We start from the raw sequence: 15,810 nt of genomic DNA on the forward strand, positions 1-15,810 counted from the left end.
CCTCTTACTAGTGTTGTTATTGTTGTTGTTGTTGTTACAAGGGTTGGTCTGTAACAAAATAGTTCCCCATTACCAGAAGGAGAACAGTTTATTTGTGTAACCTTCAATGATTTTGTTTTTCTTTAGCCCTTATCAGAGGACTGTAGTCGTGAAGATAAGATGTTGGGAAGTTGAAATCAACCAGATAAACAATGATGAAACTCTTCTGGGCCACTAACCCATTTGAAGTTCTGATGAAAACTTCAGATCCACTTAAAGAATTTTTTCATAGGGGCGCCTGGGTGGCTCAGACAATTAAGCATCGGACTCTTGGTTTCAGCTCAGGTGATGATCTCACTGTTCTCAGTTCAAGTGATGATCTCACTGTTCATGAGTTCAAGCCCTGCAGGCTCTGCATTGTCAGTTGCTGGGGATTCTCTCTCTCCCTCTCTTTCCCTCTCTCTCTGCCTCTCCCCTACTCACATGCGTGCTCCCTCTCTCTCTCAAAATAAATAAACTTTAAAAAATTAAAAAATAATTTTTTCATAAATGCAGTAACAAAAATTGTATACTTTTTATTTTTTTAAAGGTTTATTTATTTTTGAGAGAGTGCAAGCAAGGGAGGGGGCAGAGACAAAGAGGAACAGAGGATCCGAATTGGGCTCAGAGCTGACAGCAAGCAGTAAGCTGGATGTGGGGCTTGAACTCTCAAACTGCGAGATCATGACCGAAGCCAAAGTAGGATGCTCAACCAACCAAGCCATTCAGGCGCCTCAAATTATATACTTTAAAAAAAATTTTTTTTTAATTTTTGAGCGGAAATAGACGCTTAACCAACTGAGCTACCCAGGCACCCCCAAAATTGCATCTTTCTATTGAAAATTAATTTCCCTTGGCCAACAGACACATCAAAAGATGTTCAACATTACTCATCATCAGGGAAATGCAAATCAAAACCACAATGAGATACCACCTTACACCTCTCAGAATGGCTGGACTCGACGAGACAAGAAATAGCAAGTGTTGATGAGAATGTCGAGAAAAAGGAACACTCATGCACTGTTGGTGGAAATGTAAATTCCTACAGCCACTGTGGAAAAAAGTATGCCAGTTCCTCAATAATGTTAAACTCAGAAATATCATATGATCCAGTAATTCCACCACAAAGTATTTAGCCAAAGAAAACGAAAACACTAATTTGAAGGGATATACGCACCCCTATGCTTACTGCAGCATTGTTTACAATAGCCACATTATGGAAGCAGCCCAACTGCCCATTGATAGATGAATGGATAAGGACAATGTGGTATACACACACGCTGGAATATTATGCAGCCATTAAAAAATGAGATCATACCATTTGAGACCACATGGATGGACCTAGAAGGTATTATGCTAGGTGAAATAAGTCAGAGTGAGAAAGGCAAATACCATGTGATTCTACTCATAAATGGAATCTAAAACAAACAAAACTCATGGAACTGTGCTCTAAAAATGTTAGCTTCTTTCCTTAGATGACTGAATCCCAATAAAGTTAGGTCAATTAAAAATATACTATTTTATATCGGTCATGACTCAGTCAGACTTAAATTAGAAAACTTATTAGTTTTGATTAAAAATTCAGAGTAGAATATGCTTCAGGAATAGTTGATTCAGTGGCTCAACAATACCCTTAAGAAACCAGATTCTTTCCATTGTCCTACCCCATGGTGTTTCTGTCATTCTAAAGCTAGTTCCCCACATGGTGATAGAATGACTATTAGTAGCAGGCAGGCTACATACTTCTCTGTTCACATTCTTTGGGAGAGGGAGATTCGCTCCCGGATTCATTGGAGAACAAGGGGAAGGGATTCACTGGATTACCTTGCAATGTGTGCTTATTCCTAAACCAACCACTAGGGTGATTATTTTGATTGCCTTGAGTTAATCAGTATCCATTCACAGAGCTGAAAGTGAGGTCACCTGGGCTGCATGAAAGAAAATGACTCTCTGTAAAGAAAATCAAAGTTTTGCTTCTAAGGAAAACGTACAGACCAACAACATGCACCACAGTCCTAACTACTGGTTCTTTATTATGTGCTTCCATTTGCAACAATTTTCACTAATGCAGAGCATTCCATTATGTAGAGAAAATGTGGTTGATTTAATTAAACACATACTGAACAGATGGCTTAATACATTTGAATTGTGACATTATTTTTTCCCTGCCCGAGTCACTGAATTCATCTCTGATAAAGTGGGTACCATTGATGATTTCCATATTGGCAAAGACAAAACTATTATTAATTCATGTTTCAGTATTATCATCAAGACAAAATGAATATTAACAGGCTCAGAAGGGTTTGTCATGTGTCAGCAGATGCCCAGCTTCAGAAAAATCATCCAGGCTGATCATTTTAACTCCACTGAGCAAAAGTATTTTCCCCAGTACTGAATATTCCACAGCTTCTGCTTCCTTTTCCATATTTACTAAGTGGCAGGTTGACTAAAAGGGCTTTAGGTGTTGGTAGATTTATTTATTTATATGTTTGTTTTTAATAGCAACATAAAAATGAATATAGATACTAAAATTCTAAGTATATTTCATTCATAGGCTTAAATGTATCTTCTTAATAAACCAACATAAACACAACTTTCTTCAAATAGTTTTGTTTGTAGCTTGTATTTTTCTTTTTCTTTTACCTCAGATGGAACAATTACCTAAACTTCAATCAAGCATTTTCTTTTTTAAATTTTTTTTTAATGTTTATTTATTTTTGAGAGAGAGAGACAGAGTGTGAGCAGGGGAGGGACGGAGAAAGAGGGAGACACAGAATCGGAAGCAGCCTCCAGGCTCCGAGCCTGGACGCGGGGCTCGAACTCACAGACTGTGAGGTCATGACCTGAGCTGAAGTCGGACGCTTAACCGACTGAGCCACCCAGGCGCCCCCAATCAAGCATTTTCAAATCCATCTTCTAGAATAGTGGTCTGAAAACAATTTTTGTTTGCTCATACTTAATATTTGAAAAAAATTATATATGCACACTTAATATATTGAACTTTAAGAACCACATACCTCTGATGTAATATAATATGCCTACAACACAAGAGTAAGAATTAAATTGTATAAAAAACAAACACTTTAATTTTGCATTTTATTTACTTAATGATAAAATTAACCTACTCTCACTTTAAAACTGTCAACCTTTCTGTTAAAAACTGAGAACAAACTGAGGGTTGATGGGGGGGTGGGAGGGAGGGGAGGGTGGGTGATGGGTATTGAGGAGGGCACCTTTTGGGATGAGCACTGGGTGTTGTATGGAAACCAATTTGACAATAAATTTCATATATTTAAAAAAAAAAAAACTGTCAATCTTTTGGGGCACCTGCGTGGCTCAGTCAGTTAAACGTCTGACTTCAGCTCAGGTAATGATCTTCCAGTTGGTGGGTTTGAGCCCCGTGTCAGACTCTGTGCTGACAGCTCAAAGCCTGGAGCCTGTTCCAGATTCTGTGTTTCCCTCTCTCTCTCTGACCCTCCCCTGCTCACACTCTGTCTCTCTCTCTCTCTCTCTCAAAAATAAATAATCATTTAAAAATTTTTTTAAAAATTGCTTTCACAAATGGCTCGAGTTTGAGGGTGGGTTACTAGAAGCACAGAATGGCTGAGAGTCACAGCAAAAAAGGCAGTGCCCACCAGTTCTCGAGATATTCTCCCCCAAAAAACCCACAAGAAAAGCCCAAAAACTGTCAATCTTTTCAGAGACAGCAATGTGATTGAATATGTTTCATTATTTTGCAGAATCTGGTTCAAATCCACAATATAATTCACAGGTGTTTCAGGTATACATTGCTAAATAATAAACCACCCCAAAACGTTAGTGGCTTAAAGCAACTTTATTTTTCAAAATTCTGTCCACTGATTTGAAGTCAGCTGGATGCCTCTTCACTTTAATATCACTCTTTAAACACAAGTCTTACATAAACTCTGTCACCCACAATCTTAATTTAGTGGTGCTTTATGGAAAATTAAAGAAAATAGGATCTGAACCACATTCATAAGATATAAGGTGGAGATCAGAGAAAGTTCCAGCAATGACTAATGTCACCACTCTCCTTGCACTCCAGTTCAAGCACACCCTCTATTCTGAAAATCAAAAGCATTTTGTAAAGTGGTTCTTTTTGCTCTTCATTCCAACCCCTTATTATTGAAATAATAGTGAGGAAAACTCTTTGTCAATAAAGCTTCCCTGGAATTCTTCCATGATTGTAAGTTGCTCTCCGAGGAGTAAACTGGTAAGTTCTACATACTATGGATAAGATCAGACCTGTATAAAAACAACTCCTTTTTAGATACAGTCAGGAAATGAGTGGCAAATGTAATTACTCAGTTGTATCAAGATATTGGAGCATAATCTCAAGATGTCATACTTGGATAGCCATGGCTAGAATCAGCTTTACTATGATCAATTATAATTAGCATATGAAAGCAATGAATAACAGGCTTCATTATAAATCTATTTTATGTTGTAGTTGAAATAAAATGATCTGTAAGAATTCAGTGCAAAGGGGAATACAAATAAACCAGGAGCCATTTTGAGTGGCAATCTACACACAGATACTATAAAATTTAAGGGGAAAAAAAAAAAACTATCAGAATACCTAATGATTATACATCTATGTCAACTCACTAATAATAACTTCTAAATCTCTAATGTTCAGTTTTGGATTTCCCTCTGAGTGCACCCTGATGTTAAGTGACAGTCCAAGAATGAGCAGAGAATGCTAAGAATCCCAAATGGTCTACTGGGCCAAAGCCAGAAACTAAGTTCCATTGATGTGTATCATATTCCAACTGGCACATAACATGCTTCAGTTAAAGCTGATAAATGTCTGAGAGAAATGGAAAGTAATAGTTGGGATTATTCTGCTTTTGATCACTCTCGTGGAAAAAAAAAAAAAATCCAGACAGAGAGAGGAACCCCATCATATAATTATATCAATATCATATATAATTACGTCAATGCCTAACTCCTCAAAATTAGGAAAGGAGGCTCATGCTTCCTCCATCTGTCTGCAGAAATATGATCTCTGCACATGGAGAAGGAAGAAATGAATGAATGCGTATACTGATTCTCTCATAAATGGAAAAGGTGACGGCCTATGGAAAACTTCTATGGAGCTTCCTTCCACAAGATTTACACATGAATAAAAAGAGCAAATTAGCTATCTCTGTAATGGTGGGTTCCAATTCAACCACATGTTCATGCAGAATGTCCCATTCATAAGTAGATCTTCGTCATCTTGCAAAGTGACTTGTGATGTTCATTACAAGGAACATCATTCCAGCCCCATTCTCTCGGTCCATGACGAAGATGTAATATAACACAACGTTCATTAAGATTACTGGGTTCACTTGAGTGCCAAAATCTGAAAGGGAAAAAAATGGCTGAGGTTGTTTCTCCACACAGGGCTTTGAAAAGGGTTAGAGACAGTGAGGAAGGGGGCTGAGGTTGAACTGTGTGGATGTCAAGGGTGGATATGCCCAAATCATTCCGTCTCCATTTCTCATGCAGGTTCTCCTCCGCCTGAAACTCTGGCATTTCCCTCAGAAACGGTGCGTGCATCACCCGATATTGTGTCATTTCATTGCATTAAACGTTCGCCTAGCAGATAGCCCTTCTATTTGTCCATCATTATGTCCTGTTCCCAGGGGACTACCAGTCCATAAGCTCCCTTAAATGATGAAGAAGAAAAAAAAAAAAGATTTCATCCCAGTCCCAAATATCACTGTAGTGTGTTTCCTTTTTTTAAATATATATTGCTTTTGGTGTCTGAAGAACTAGTTAAAATCCCTAAATCTGCTAACATCCCTGTTATCTTGGACGTATAATTTCATTTTCCTGATTTCCATATCTAAAAAATAGAGACTAGAGTCATATTCCTTTATGATATGAGGATCAAAGGTAGTATTACCCTAAAATGCACTAAAGGATTTAAGAGTTTTAAAAGACCTACATGAATATGAGATATTATAAGTATCACAATTTAGCTTATTTGCTTTATGAGAAATATTAAATCAATAACTGGCCACGACCTTAACTGACGTAAATTTTTGTTATATTTAGAGATATAATGTAGTAGTTAAAAGTACGGACTTTGATGTCAAATAGAGCTGGATTTGAGGATCACTGTCGCCACTGTTGGATAACCTTTGTTGAGCTGTCTAAACTCTCTAAACTCAATTTCCTCAAATCTACGGTGGGAAAAATAATAACGTGTGCCTCACAGAGTTCTTGTGATGACTATATATGAGATAATAAAGAAAATTATTTAAACCTAGTGCCCAAGAGTTAAGAGTGAGCTTTTTTATTTTCATAGCTAATAGCTGGAACATTCTAAAATCCGTGCATGATCCAGGGCCCGGGATTCCTGTATCGAATTCTGTACTCACGTGACACTTTCATTGTAGGGTGTCTGATCAACCCATTGCCAATCTCTTTTTCCCTTTGGGTCTGACAGCCCTATATAATAAGCAGGAGACGTATCCACATTCTGGATGATAAAATCCTAAGGGAAGAAAAGAAAGGAGTTATAGCCTTTAAAGTATTCAGGTAGAACTAAGTTCTTTACGGTAGCCTTAGAAGACAAGAAAAAGAAAGGATCCAGGAAGAGCCACATGGGGCCCCTGCCCAGGAGCCGCAGTCTTCTCTGGCTGAGCAGTACAAGATCAAAGATAACACTTGTGACCATGATGTTTATCTTGGTCTGCTCAGGCTGCTATAACAACATACCCCAGATTGGGTAGCTTATAAACCACAGAAATTTCCTTCTCACAATTCTGGAGGTTGGAAACCGCAGATGAGGGTACTAGCAAGGTCAGGTAGAGGCCCTCCTCCTCATCCATAGACAGCTTTTTCTCACTGTGTATCCACACGACAGAAGGGGCAAGGGAACTATTTTATAAGAACATGAATTCCATTCATGAGGGTTCCACCCTCATTACCTAAACCCGTCTCAAAGACCCTACCTCCAAATACCACCATCTCAGGGGGTTAAGATTTCACCATATGAAGTTTGGTGGGGATATAAACATTTAGAACGTAGTGATGTTCAATATAAATGGAAGCCATTTCTATCCATGATCATAATGGATTCTGATCTCAGATTCACTTCCCTTCTCCACTTAAGTAGTGTTCTTCAAAATCATGCATTAGAAAATTTTTGCAGATTAAATCATTCTCCTTTCGTAACTTCAACTTCATTCATTTCTGATTGTTGACCGTGACTCTTCATGACCGAACTCTGTTTCTCTATTTGATATAATACCCCTTCTCCATGAAATAGTTAATACTTTCTAAAATATTTACAGGTTGAAAGAATAAACTAGTATTTCAGGCTAAGACATTTTCATTCTTCCACTCCAAGCCCACATATTATATTTTAAATGCCCCAATTTATTTTGGGAGAGATTCGTTTTATGGAAACAGGAAGAAGGTGCAGCACGTAATGGCTTAGGTATAGCCTTTCTTATCAATTATACTAAAAGCCTTCTGCCACACCACCAATATCCCCAAACAGTGAAAGCCTCCTTCTGAGACAAGAGAGGTAAACAACAACCAGATGGGACTCCTGGTTCCACCATCTATTAGAAAGCACCTGCTCGTCCTTGGTGTTGACCACCAGCAGGTGAGCCTTCATTGCTGAGCAGTTCTTCTCACTCTCCGTCCAATTTCTCATTGTATTAGAAATAAAGTAGCAGTTGGAACTGAATGGCTTCCAATGCCTTGGGCAGCAGCTCCAATCTTTCCCTGTATTGACAGAAAGGCCATAGATGTCCAATATAAAAGAAAAATTTTAAGTGTGTGTATTATTAAAATTAAGGACCAAGGAAGACCCCATGGAAACTGGAACTTGCATCTTCATCCAGAGGTGAAAAGGAGCCACCCACCAGGTATCAAGGGGATCAAGTCTACCCATACCAGGCAGTAACAAGGCAGGGCCCCCCTTCCCTTGCCAGAGTGGTGTCTGGAAAAGCCAGCTAAAACAGAGGTCTTAAATAAGATCCAGACTACTATACCAAATGTCCAGGTTTCAGTGGAAAATCACCCATCATACCATGAATTACAAGTTCTCAAAGTTAATTTTTTTTTTAACGTTTATTTATTTTTGAGACAGAGAGAGACAGAGCATGAACGGGGGAGGGTCAGAGAGAGAGGGAGACACAGAATGTGAAACAGGCTCCAGGCTCTGAGCAGTCAGCACAGAGCCCGACGCGGGGCTCGAACTCACGGACCGCGAGATCGTGACCTGAGCCGAAGTCGGACGCTCAACCGACTGAGCCACCCAGGTGCCCCTCAAAGTTAATTTTTAAAAAGAAAATAAATACATGCCAATATCAAGATAACAGAAATACCAGAATTATCTGACAGAGATTTTAAAGAAACCATGACAAAGATGCCTCAACAAGAAAGTACAAATATGTTTGGACCAAATAAAAAAAAAAACAAAACAAAACAATGCCTCAGAAAAGAAATAGAAAATCTCAGCCAACAGAGGCACCTGGGTGGCTCAGTTGGTTCAGGGTCTGATTCTGGATGTCAGCTCAGGTCATGATCTCATGGTCGTAGGACTGAGCCACGCATCGGGCTCGGCACTGAGCGTGGAGCCTGCTTAAGATTCTCTCTCTCTCTCTCTCTCTCTCTCTCTCTCTCTCTCTCTCTCTCTTCTGACCTGCCCCCAATGTACTCTCTCTCTCTCCAAAAAGAAAGAAAGAAAATCTCAGCCAACAAATTAGAGATATAAAGGAGAACAAACAAATTTTTATAACTAACAAATATAATAACCAAAATAAAAAGTTCGGTGGCTGGGCTCAAAAGCAGAGAAGACAGAAAAATCAGGGAATTGAAAGACAGAATTGAAATATAGAAATTACTCAAGCAAATAACAGAGCCAAAACAGACAAAAGCAAATAAATAAATAGACTTCCCTTTTCCAGGCTGGCACGCAAGAATCTTGGAAGTTACCATACCAACCTAAGAAGTAAAAAGCTGAACAAACCACAAATCAACAACTCCTCACAAGCAAAGCTGCTGCTCTTAAAATTATGCAGGCAGGCAAATACAGAGGATCACAACTTACTGAAGCAGAAACCCAGGAGCCAAAATTTTGTGGGAACCAGCTGCAGGGTAGGGAAACCTGAGGTGTAAATGGGGAATTGCTACAAGCATAGCAATTTGAAGCGCCCCAGTTTGAAGAGACAAAGCAAGCATCAGAGCCAGACTCGGATGTAGCAGGATATTGGAATTATCAGAACAGAAATTTAAAACAACAATGATTAATATGTTAAGGGCTCTCATGAACAAAGTAGACAGCATACAAGAAGAGATGAACTATGTAATCAGACAGATGGAAATTCTAAGAAACAAAAGGAAACATGATAGATGCTGTAACAGAAACAAAGAATGTCTAGGACGCCTGGGTGGCTCAGTCCGTTAAGCGTCCGACTCTGGATTTCTGCTCAGGTCATGATTTCCCAGATTATGAGACGAAGCCTCAGCTCTGCACTGGCAGCACAGAGCCTGCTTGGGATTCTCTCTCTCTCTGTCTCTCTCTCTCTCTCTCTCTCTCTCTCTCTCTCTGTCTCTCTCTCTCTCTCTCTCTCTCTCTCTCTCTGCCCCTCCCCCACTCCCCACTTGCTCTATCAAAATAAATAAATACACTTAAAAAAAAAAAAAGAAGTGGGACGCCTTGGTGGCTCAGTCAGTTAAGCCTCTGACTTTGGCTCAGGTCATGATCTCGTGGTTCGTGAGTTCAAGCCCCACATCAGGCTCTGTGATGACAGCTCAGAGCCTGGAGCCTGCTTTGAATTCTGTGTCTCCCTCTCTCTCTCTGCCCCTCCCCCACTCATGCACACGCACGCGCGCGCTCTCTCTCTCTCAAAAATAAACATTTTAAAAAATTTAAAAAAAAAAAAGAAAGGAAGGCAGACTGTCTTTAGTGAGCTCATTATTAGACTGGACACAGCTGCAGAAAAAAATCTAAGCATGAGGGTGTCTCAATAGAAGTCTCCAAAACTAAAAAAAGGAAAAGAACTGGGGGGGAAAACAAACAGAATATCCAAGAAATGTGGGACAGCTACAAAAAGTGTTAATATGTGCATGATGGGAATAGCAGAACAATAAAAAGAGAAAAGAACAGAAGAAATATTGAAGCAATAACATTTGAGAATTTCTCCCAAATTAATGACAGATACCATACTACAGATTCAAAAAAGCTCAGAGCACACCAAGCAGGATAAATGCCAAAGAAAACTACACCTAAGATATATCATATTCAAACTACAGAATATCAAAGATAAAGAAAAATCCTTTAAAAAGCTAGAAGGGGTAAACACATCTACAGAGAAGCAAAATAGAAATTACATCAGACTTCTCCAAAACCACGGATACAAGAAGAGAATGTAGTGAAATATTTAAAGTGTTCAGAGACAAAAAACTATCACCCTAATTCTTATCCTGCAAAATTAAACATCAAAGGTGAAGATGAAATAGGGACTTTTTGGACAAATAAAAATTGAGGGAAATTGTTGCCAGTAGAACTTGCAATGTTAAAAAAAGTTCTTTAGGGGGAAGAAAAATATTATAGGTCAGAAACCTGGACCTATATAAAGTAAGAGCATCAAAAAAAAGAATAAGTGAAGGTAAAATAAAAACATATTTCTTATATTCTTAATTGATCTATAGTCTTTTTTTTTTTTTTTTGAGAGAGAGAGAGAGCATGTGTGCAAGCAGGGGAGAGGGGGCAGAGAGAGAGAATCCCAAGCAGGCTCCACGCTCAGCATGGAGACCAATGTAGAGGTCAATCCCACACCCCTGGATCATAACCTAAACCACAATTAAGAGTCAGACACTCAAATGACTGAGCCAGCCAGGCACCCCTGATCTATATTCATAATTGATCTTTCATTTGTTCAAAATAATAATGGCAACAATGTATTAGATTATGTATACAAAGATGTAAATGAAATAAGTGAGAGTATTAACACAAGAGACAGGAGGGAGGAATTAGGATCATTTTGCTATTTTAAGATACTCTCACTGTGTATGGAGCTGTATAGTTATTTGAAAGTGGACTTGGATTAGTTGATAAGTATATTGCAAACTTTAGAGCAACCAGTATAAAAGAAGTATAATTGATATGCTAAGAATGCAATGAAAATGGAATTATATCAAATTCTCAAAACCACAGAAGAGTGAAAGACAAAAAAGGAACAAAGAACAAGGGCAAGATATAGAAAACAATAGAAATATGATAAATATTGATACAACCATATTAATAATCACTTGGGATGTCAGTGGTCTAAATTCACGAATTAAAACACAAAGATTATCAGAGTGGATCAAAAAAAAAAAAACCAGACTCAACTATATGTTGTCTACAAGAAACCCACATTAAAACTTTAGGAGGAGAATATAAAGACATGTGTATATTAAAAGTAAATGGGTAGTAGGGCACCTGGGTGGCTCAGTCGGTTGAGTGTCCGACTTCGGCTCACGTCATGATCTCACTGTTCGTGAGTTGGAGCCCCGCATCGGGCTCTGTGCTGTCACCTGGGAGCCTGGAGCCTGCTTCGGATTCTGTGTCTCCTTCTCTCTCTGCCCCTCCCCCACTTGTGCTCTGTCTCTCTCTGTCTCTCAAAAATAAATAAATATAAATTTAAAAAAAAATTTTTTTAAGTAAATGGGTAGTGAAAGGTATACTGAAAAAAGAAAGCAGGAGTAGCTATATTAATTGCAGACAGTGCGGGGTGCACAGCAAGTAAAGTTACCAGATATAAAGATGGTCATTGCATAATGATAAAGGGGTCAATTCTTCAAGAAGTCATAACATTGTTTAATGTGTATGCACCTAACAACACAGCATCAAAAAGTGAAACAAAATAGAACTTCAATACATATCCATTACCACAGTTAGAGACTTAAGCACTCCTCTATCAGAAGTGGTCAGATCCAAATGCACAAAATCAGTAAGAATATAGTTGAACTCAACAACAATATCAATAAACCATATATGACTGACATCTACTGACTATTCTATCTAACAGCAGAATACACATTCTTTCTAGGTTCACATAGAACATTCATCAAGACAGACCACATACTGGCCATAAATATACCTTAACAAACTGCAAAGAATAGAAATCATACAATGTCTGCTTTCAGACAACAAGGCTTATTAAACTGGAAATCAGTAACAGAAAAATGGAAAATAGTAAGATGGACGAGTAGGAGCATCCTGAGCTCACCTTGTCCATCGACACACCAAGGTAACAACTATCTCTATACAACCAACTCTGGAAATGACCTGAAGACTGACAGAATAGATCTTCCACAACTAGTCATAGAGAGAGGGCCACATCGAAAAGGGTAGGAGGGGCAGAGACACGGTTGGGAACCAACCCCTTGGCACAACTAGCCACAAATGGTAGGGACATCACAAGCATGGAGAAGTGAGAGGATAAGACACTGGTTTTAAATGACATTAGACCAGACGGATCTAGTAGATATATACAGAATATTCATCCAAAAACAGCAGAACACACATTCTTTCCAAGTGCACATGAAGCATTCTCCGGGATAGATCACAGAACAAAACTCAATATATTTCAGAAGACTAAAGCATCTTTTCCAACCACAACAGTATAAAACTAAAGATTACAAGAAATTACAAGAACAAAAAACTAGAAAAAGCACAAACATGTGAAAGCTAAACAACATGCTACTACATAATGAATGGGCCAACCAAGAAATCAAAGAGGAAATTTAAAAATGCAAGAAGACAAATGAAAATGAAAACACAACAGTCCAAAATCTTTGGGATGCAGCAAAAGCAGTTCTAAGAGGGAAGTTTATAGTGATATTGACCTGCTTCAAAAAAACAAGAAAAATCTCAAATAACCTAACTTTTCACCTAAACGAACAAATAAAAGAAGAACAAATAAAGCCCAATGCTGGTAGAAGGAAGGAAATAGAAACTAAAGAAATAGAAAAGATCAATGAAACCAAGAACTGGTTATTTGAAAAGATGAACACAACTGATAAACCTTCAGCCAGCCTTCCCAAAAAAAAGAGAGAGGATTCAAATAAATAAAATCAGAAATAAAGGATGAGAGGGGCACCTGGGTGTCTCAGTTGGTTAAGCATCCAACTTCGGCTCAGGTCATGATCTTGTGGTTCAAACCCGACATCCGGCTCTGTGCTGACAGCTTGGAGCCCGGACCCTGCTTCAGATTCTGTGTCTCCCTCTCTCTGCCCTTCCCTGCTCACAATGTATGTGTGTGTCTCTCTCTCAAAAATAAATAAACATTGAAAAAAATTTTTTTCTTTAAAGAAATAAAGGATGAGAAATTATCAAAATCACAGAAATACAAAGAATTATAAGAGAATGTATAAAAAAATGTAGACCAACAAACTGGACAACCTAGAAATGGATGAATTCCTAGAAACATACCATCTTTCAAAACTGAACAAGGAAGAAATAGAAAATTTGAACAGACCAATTATTAATAACAAATTGAACTGGCAACCAAAAAGTCTGAAGAAAAAAAAGTCCAGGATCAGATGGCTTTATAGGTAAATTCCCACAAACACTTAAAGAAAAGTTAATGTGTATTCTTCCAAACTATTCCAAAACTTAGAAGAGAAAGGAAAACTTCCAAATTCATGCTACAAGGCCAGCATTACTCTGATATCAAAACCAGATAAAGATACTACCTTAAAAAAAAAAACAAAAAACTATTGGCCAATATCTTGGATGAACACAGATGCAAAACCTCAACAGAATATTAGAAAACTGATTTCAACATTAAATTAAAAGTTTCATTCACCACAATCAAGTGGGATTTAGCCCAGGGAAGCAAGGGTGGTTCAATATTAGCAAGTCAATCAATGTGATACATGACATTAATAAGAAGGATGAAAAACCATATGATCATATCAATAGATGCAGAAAAAGTATTTGACAAAATATAACATTTGTTCACAACAAAAACTCTTAACAAAAGGGGTTTACAGGGAACATATCTCAAAATAACAAAGATCAATTTTTAATTTTTTGAGGAACCTCAGAGAAAGACAGATACCGTATGTTTTCACTCATAGGTGGATCTTGAGAACTTAACGGAAGACCATGGGGGAGGGGATGGGGGGGTAAATTACAGAGAGGAAGGGAGGCAAAACATAAGAGACTCTTGGATACTGAGAACAAACTGAGGGTTGATGGGGGGTGGAGGAGAGGGGAACGTGGGTGATGGGCATGGAGGAGGGCACTTGTTGGGATGAGCACTGGGTGTTGTATGGAGACCAATTTGTCAATAAATTATATTTAGAAATAATAATAATGAAGATCATATGACAAACCCACAGCTAACAACATAATCAATGATGAAAAACTGACAGTTTTTCTTATAAGATCAGGAACAAGACAAGGATGTTCACTCTCATCACTTTTATTCAATATAGTCTGGAAGTCCTAGCGGTAACAATCAGACAGGAAAAGAAATAAAAGGCATCCAGATTGGTAACAAAAGAAGTAAAACCCTCACGATTTGCAGCTGATATGATACTATATACAGAAAGTCCTAAAGACTCCACCAAAAAAATCAGAACTGATAAATAAATTCATTAAAGTTAAAGGATACAAATTAATATATTATATTATACATACTGTTGTATTTCTACCCACTAATAACAAAGTAACTGAAAGAAAAATAAGACAATAATCCCATTTATAATTGCACCAAAGACAATAAATTACCTAGGAATAAATTTAACCAGAGGGGTAAAAAACCTATACTCTGAAAACTACAAGATGTCGATGAAAGAAATGAAGATGACACAAATGGAAAGATATACTATGCTCATGAATCAGAAGAATTAATATCATTAAAATGTCCATACTACCCAAAGGAATCTACAGATTCAATGCAATTCCTATCAAAATAACAACAGCATGTTTCACAAAACTGTAACAAATAATCCTAAGATTTGTATGGAGCCACAAAGACTTGGAATAACCAAACCAATGCTTTGAAAGAACAAAGCTGGAGGTATCACAATTTCAGATTTCCAGATATACTACAAACCTTTTGTAATAAAAACAGTATGGTACTGGCACAAAAATAGACCCATCAGTCAAGGGAACAGTATAGAAAGCCCAGAAATAAACCCAAAGTTACATGGTCGATTAATCTACGACAAAGGAGGCAAGAATATAAAAGGGAAAAAAGACAGTCTTTTCAATAAATGGTGTGGGGAATACCGGACAGCTACATGCAAAAGAATGAAACTAGACCACTTTCTCACCATACACAAAAATAAAGTCAAAATGGATAAAGACCTAAATCTGAGACTTAAAACCATAAAACTCCTAAAAGAAAACATAAGCAGTAATCTCTTGGACATCGGCTTTAGCAACATATTTATGATATACCTCCTCGGAGAATGAAAACAAAAGCAAAAATGAACTATTGGGACTATATTGAAATAAGAAGCTTTTCACAGAAAAGGAAACCATTAAAAAAAAAAAAAGGCAACCTAGTGAATGGGAGAAGATATTTGCAAATGATATATCCAATAAGGGATTGACATCCAAAATATATAAAGAACTTAAACAACTCAACACCCAAGAAACCAAATAATCCTATTAAAAATGGGCAGAGGGGGGCGCCTGGGTGGCTCAGTCGGTTAAGCGTCCGACTTCAGCTCAGGTCACGATCTCGCGGTCCGTGAGTTCGAGCCCCGCATCGGGCTCTGGGCTGATGGCTCGGAGCTTGGAGCCTGCTTGGATTCTGT

General features: G+C 38.0%; 1 protein-coding gene across 7 annotated transcripts in view; it reads right to left on the bottom strand.

The window, feature by feature from the left end:
- Nucleotides 1-3,834: 3,834 nt before the first annotated feature.
- CLEC4A (C-type lectin domain family 4 member A) overlaps nucleotides 3,835-15,810 on the bottom strand; it is a 53,913-nt gene continuing 41,937 nt past the window's right edge. For all 7 annotated transcript variants that reach the window (XM_053225788.1, XM_015061344.3, XM_053225787.1 and 4 more), the window contains 3 exons: nucleotides 7,616-7,767; nucleotides 6,411-6,526; nucleotides 3,835-5,386 (listed from right to left, as the gene is read on the bottom strand). In XM_053225788.1, the coding sequence (XP_053081763.1) occupies nucleotides 5,239-5,386; nucleotides 6,411-6,526; nucleotides 7,616-7,767 (416 nt within the window). In that variant the 3' untranslated portion in view covers nucleotides 3,835-5,238. The remainder of the gene's footprint in view (nucleotides 5,387-6,410; nucleotides 6,527-7,615; nucleotides 7,768-15,810) is intronic.

Source organism: Acinonyx jubatus, chromosome B4 (genome assembly GCF_027475565.1).
Source record: "Acinonyx jubatus isolate Ajub_Pintada_27869175 chromosome B4, VMU_Ajub_asm_v1.0, whole genome shotgun sequence".
In the NCBI taxonomy this organism is placed as follows: domain Eukaryota; kingdom Metazoa; phylum Chordata; class Mammalia; order Carnivora; family Felidae; genus Acinonyx; species Acinonyx jubatus.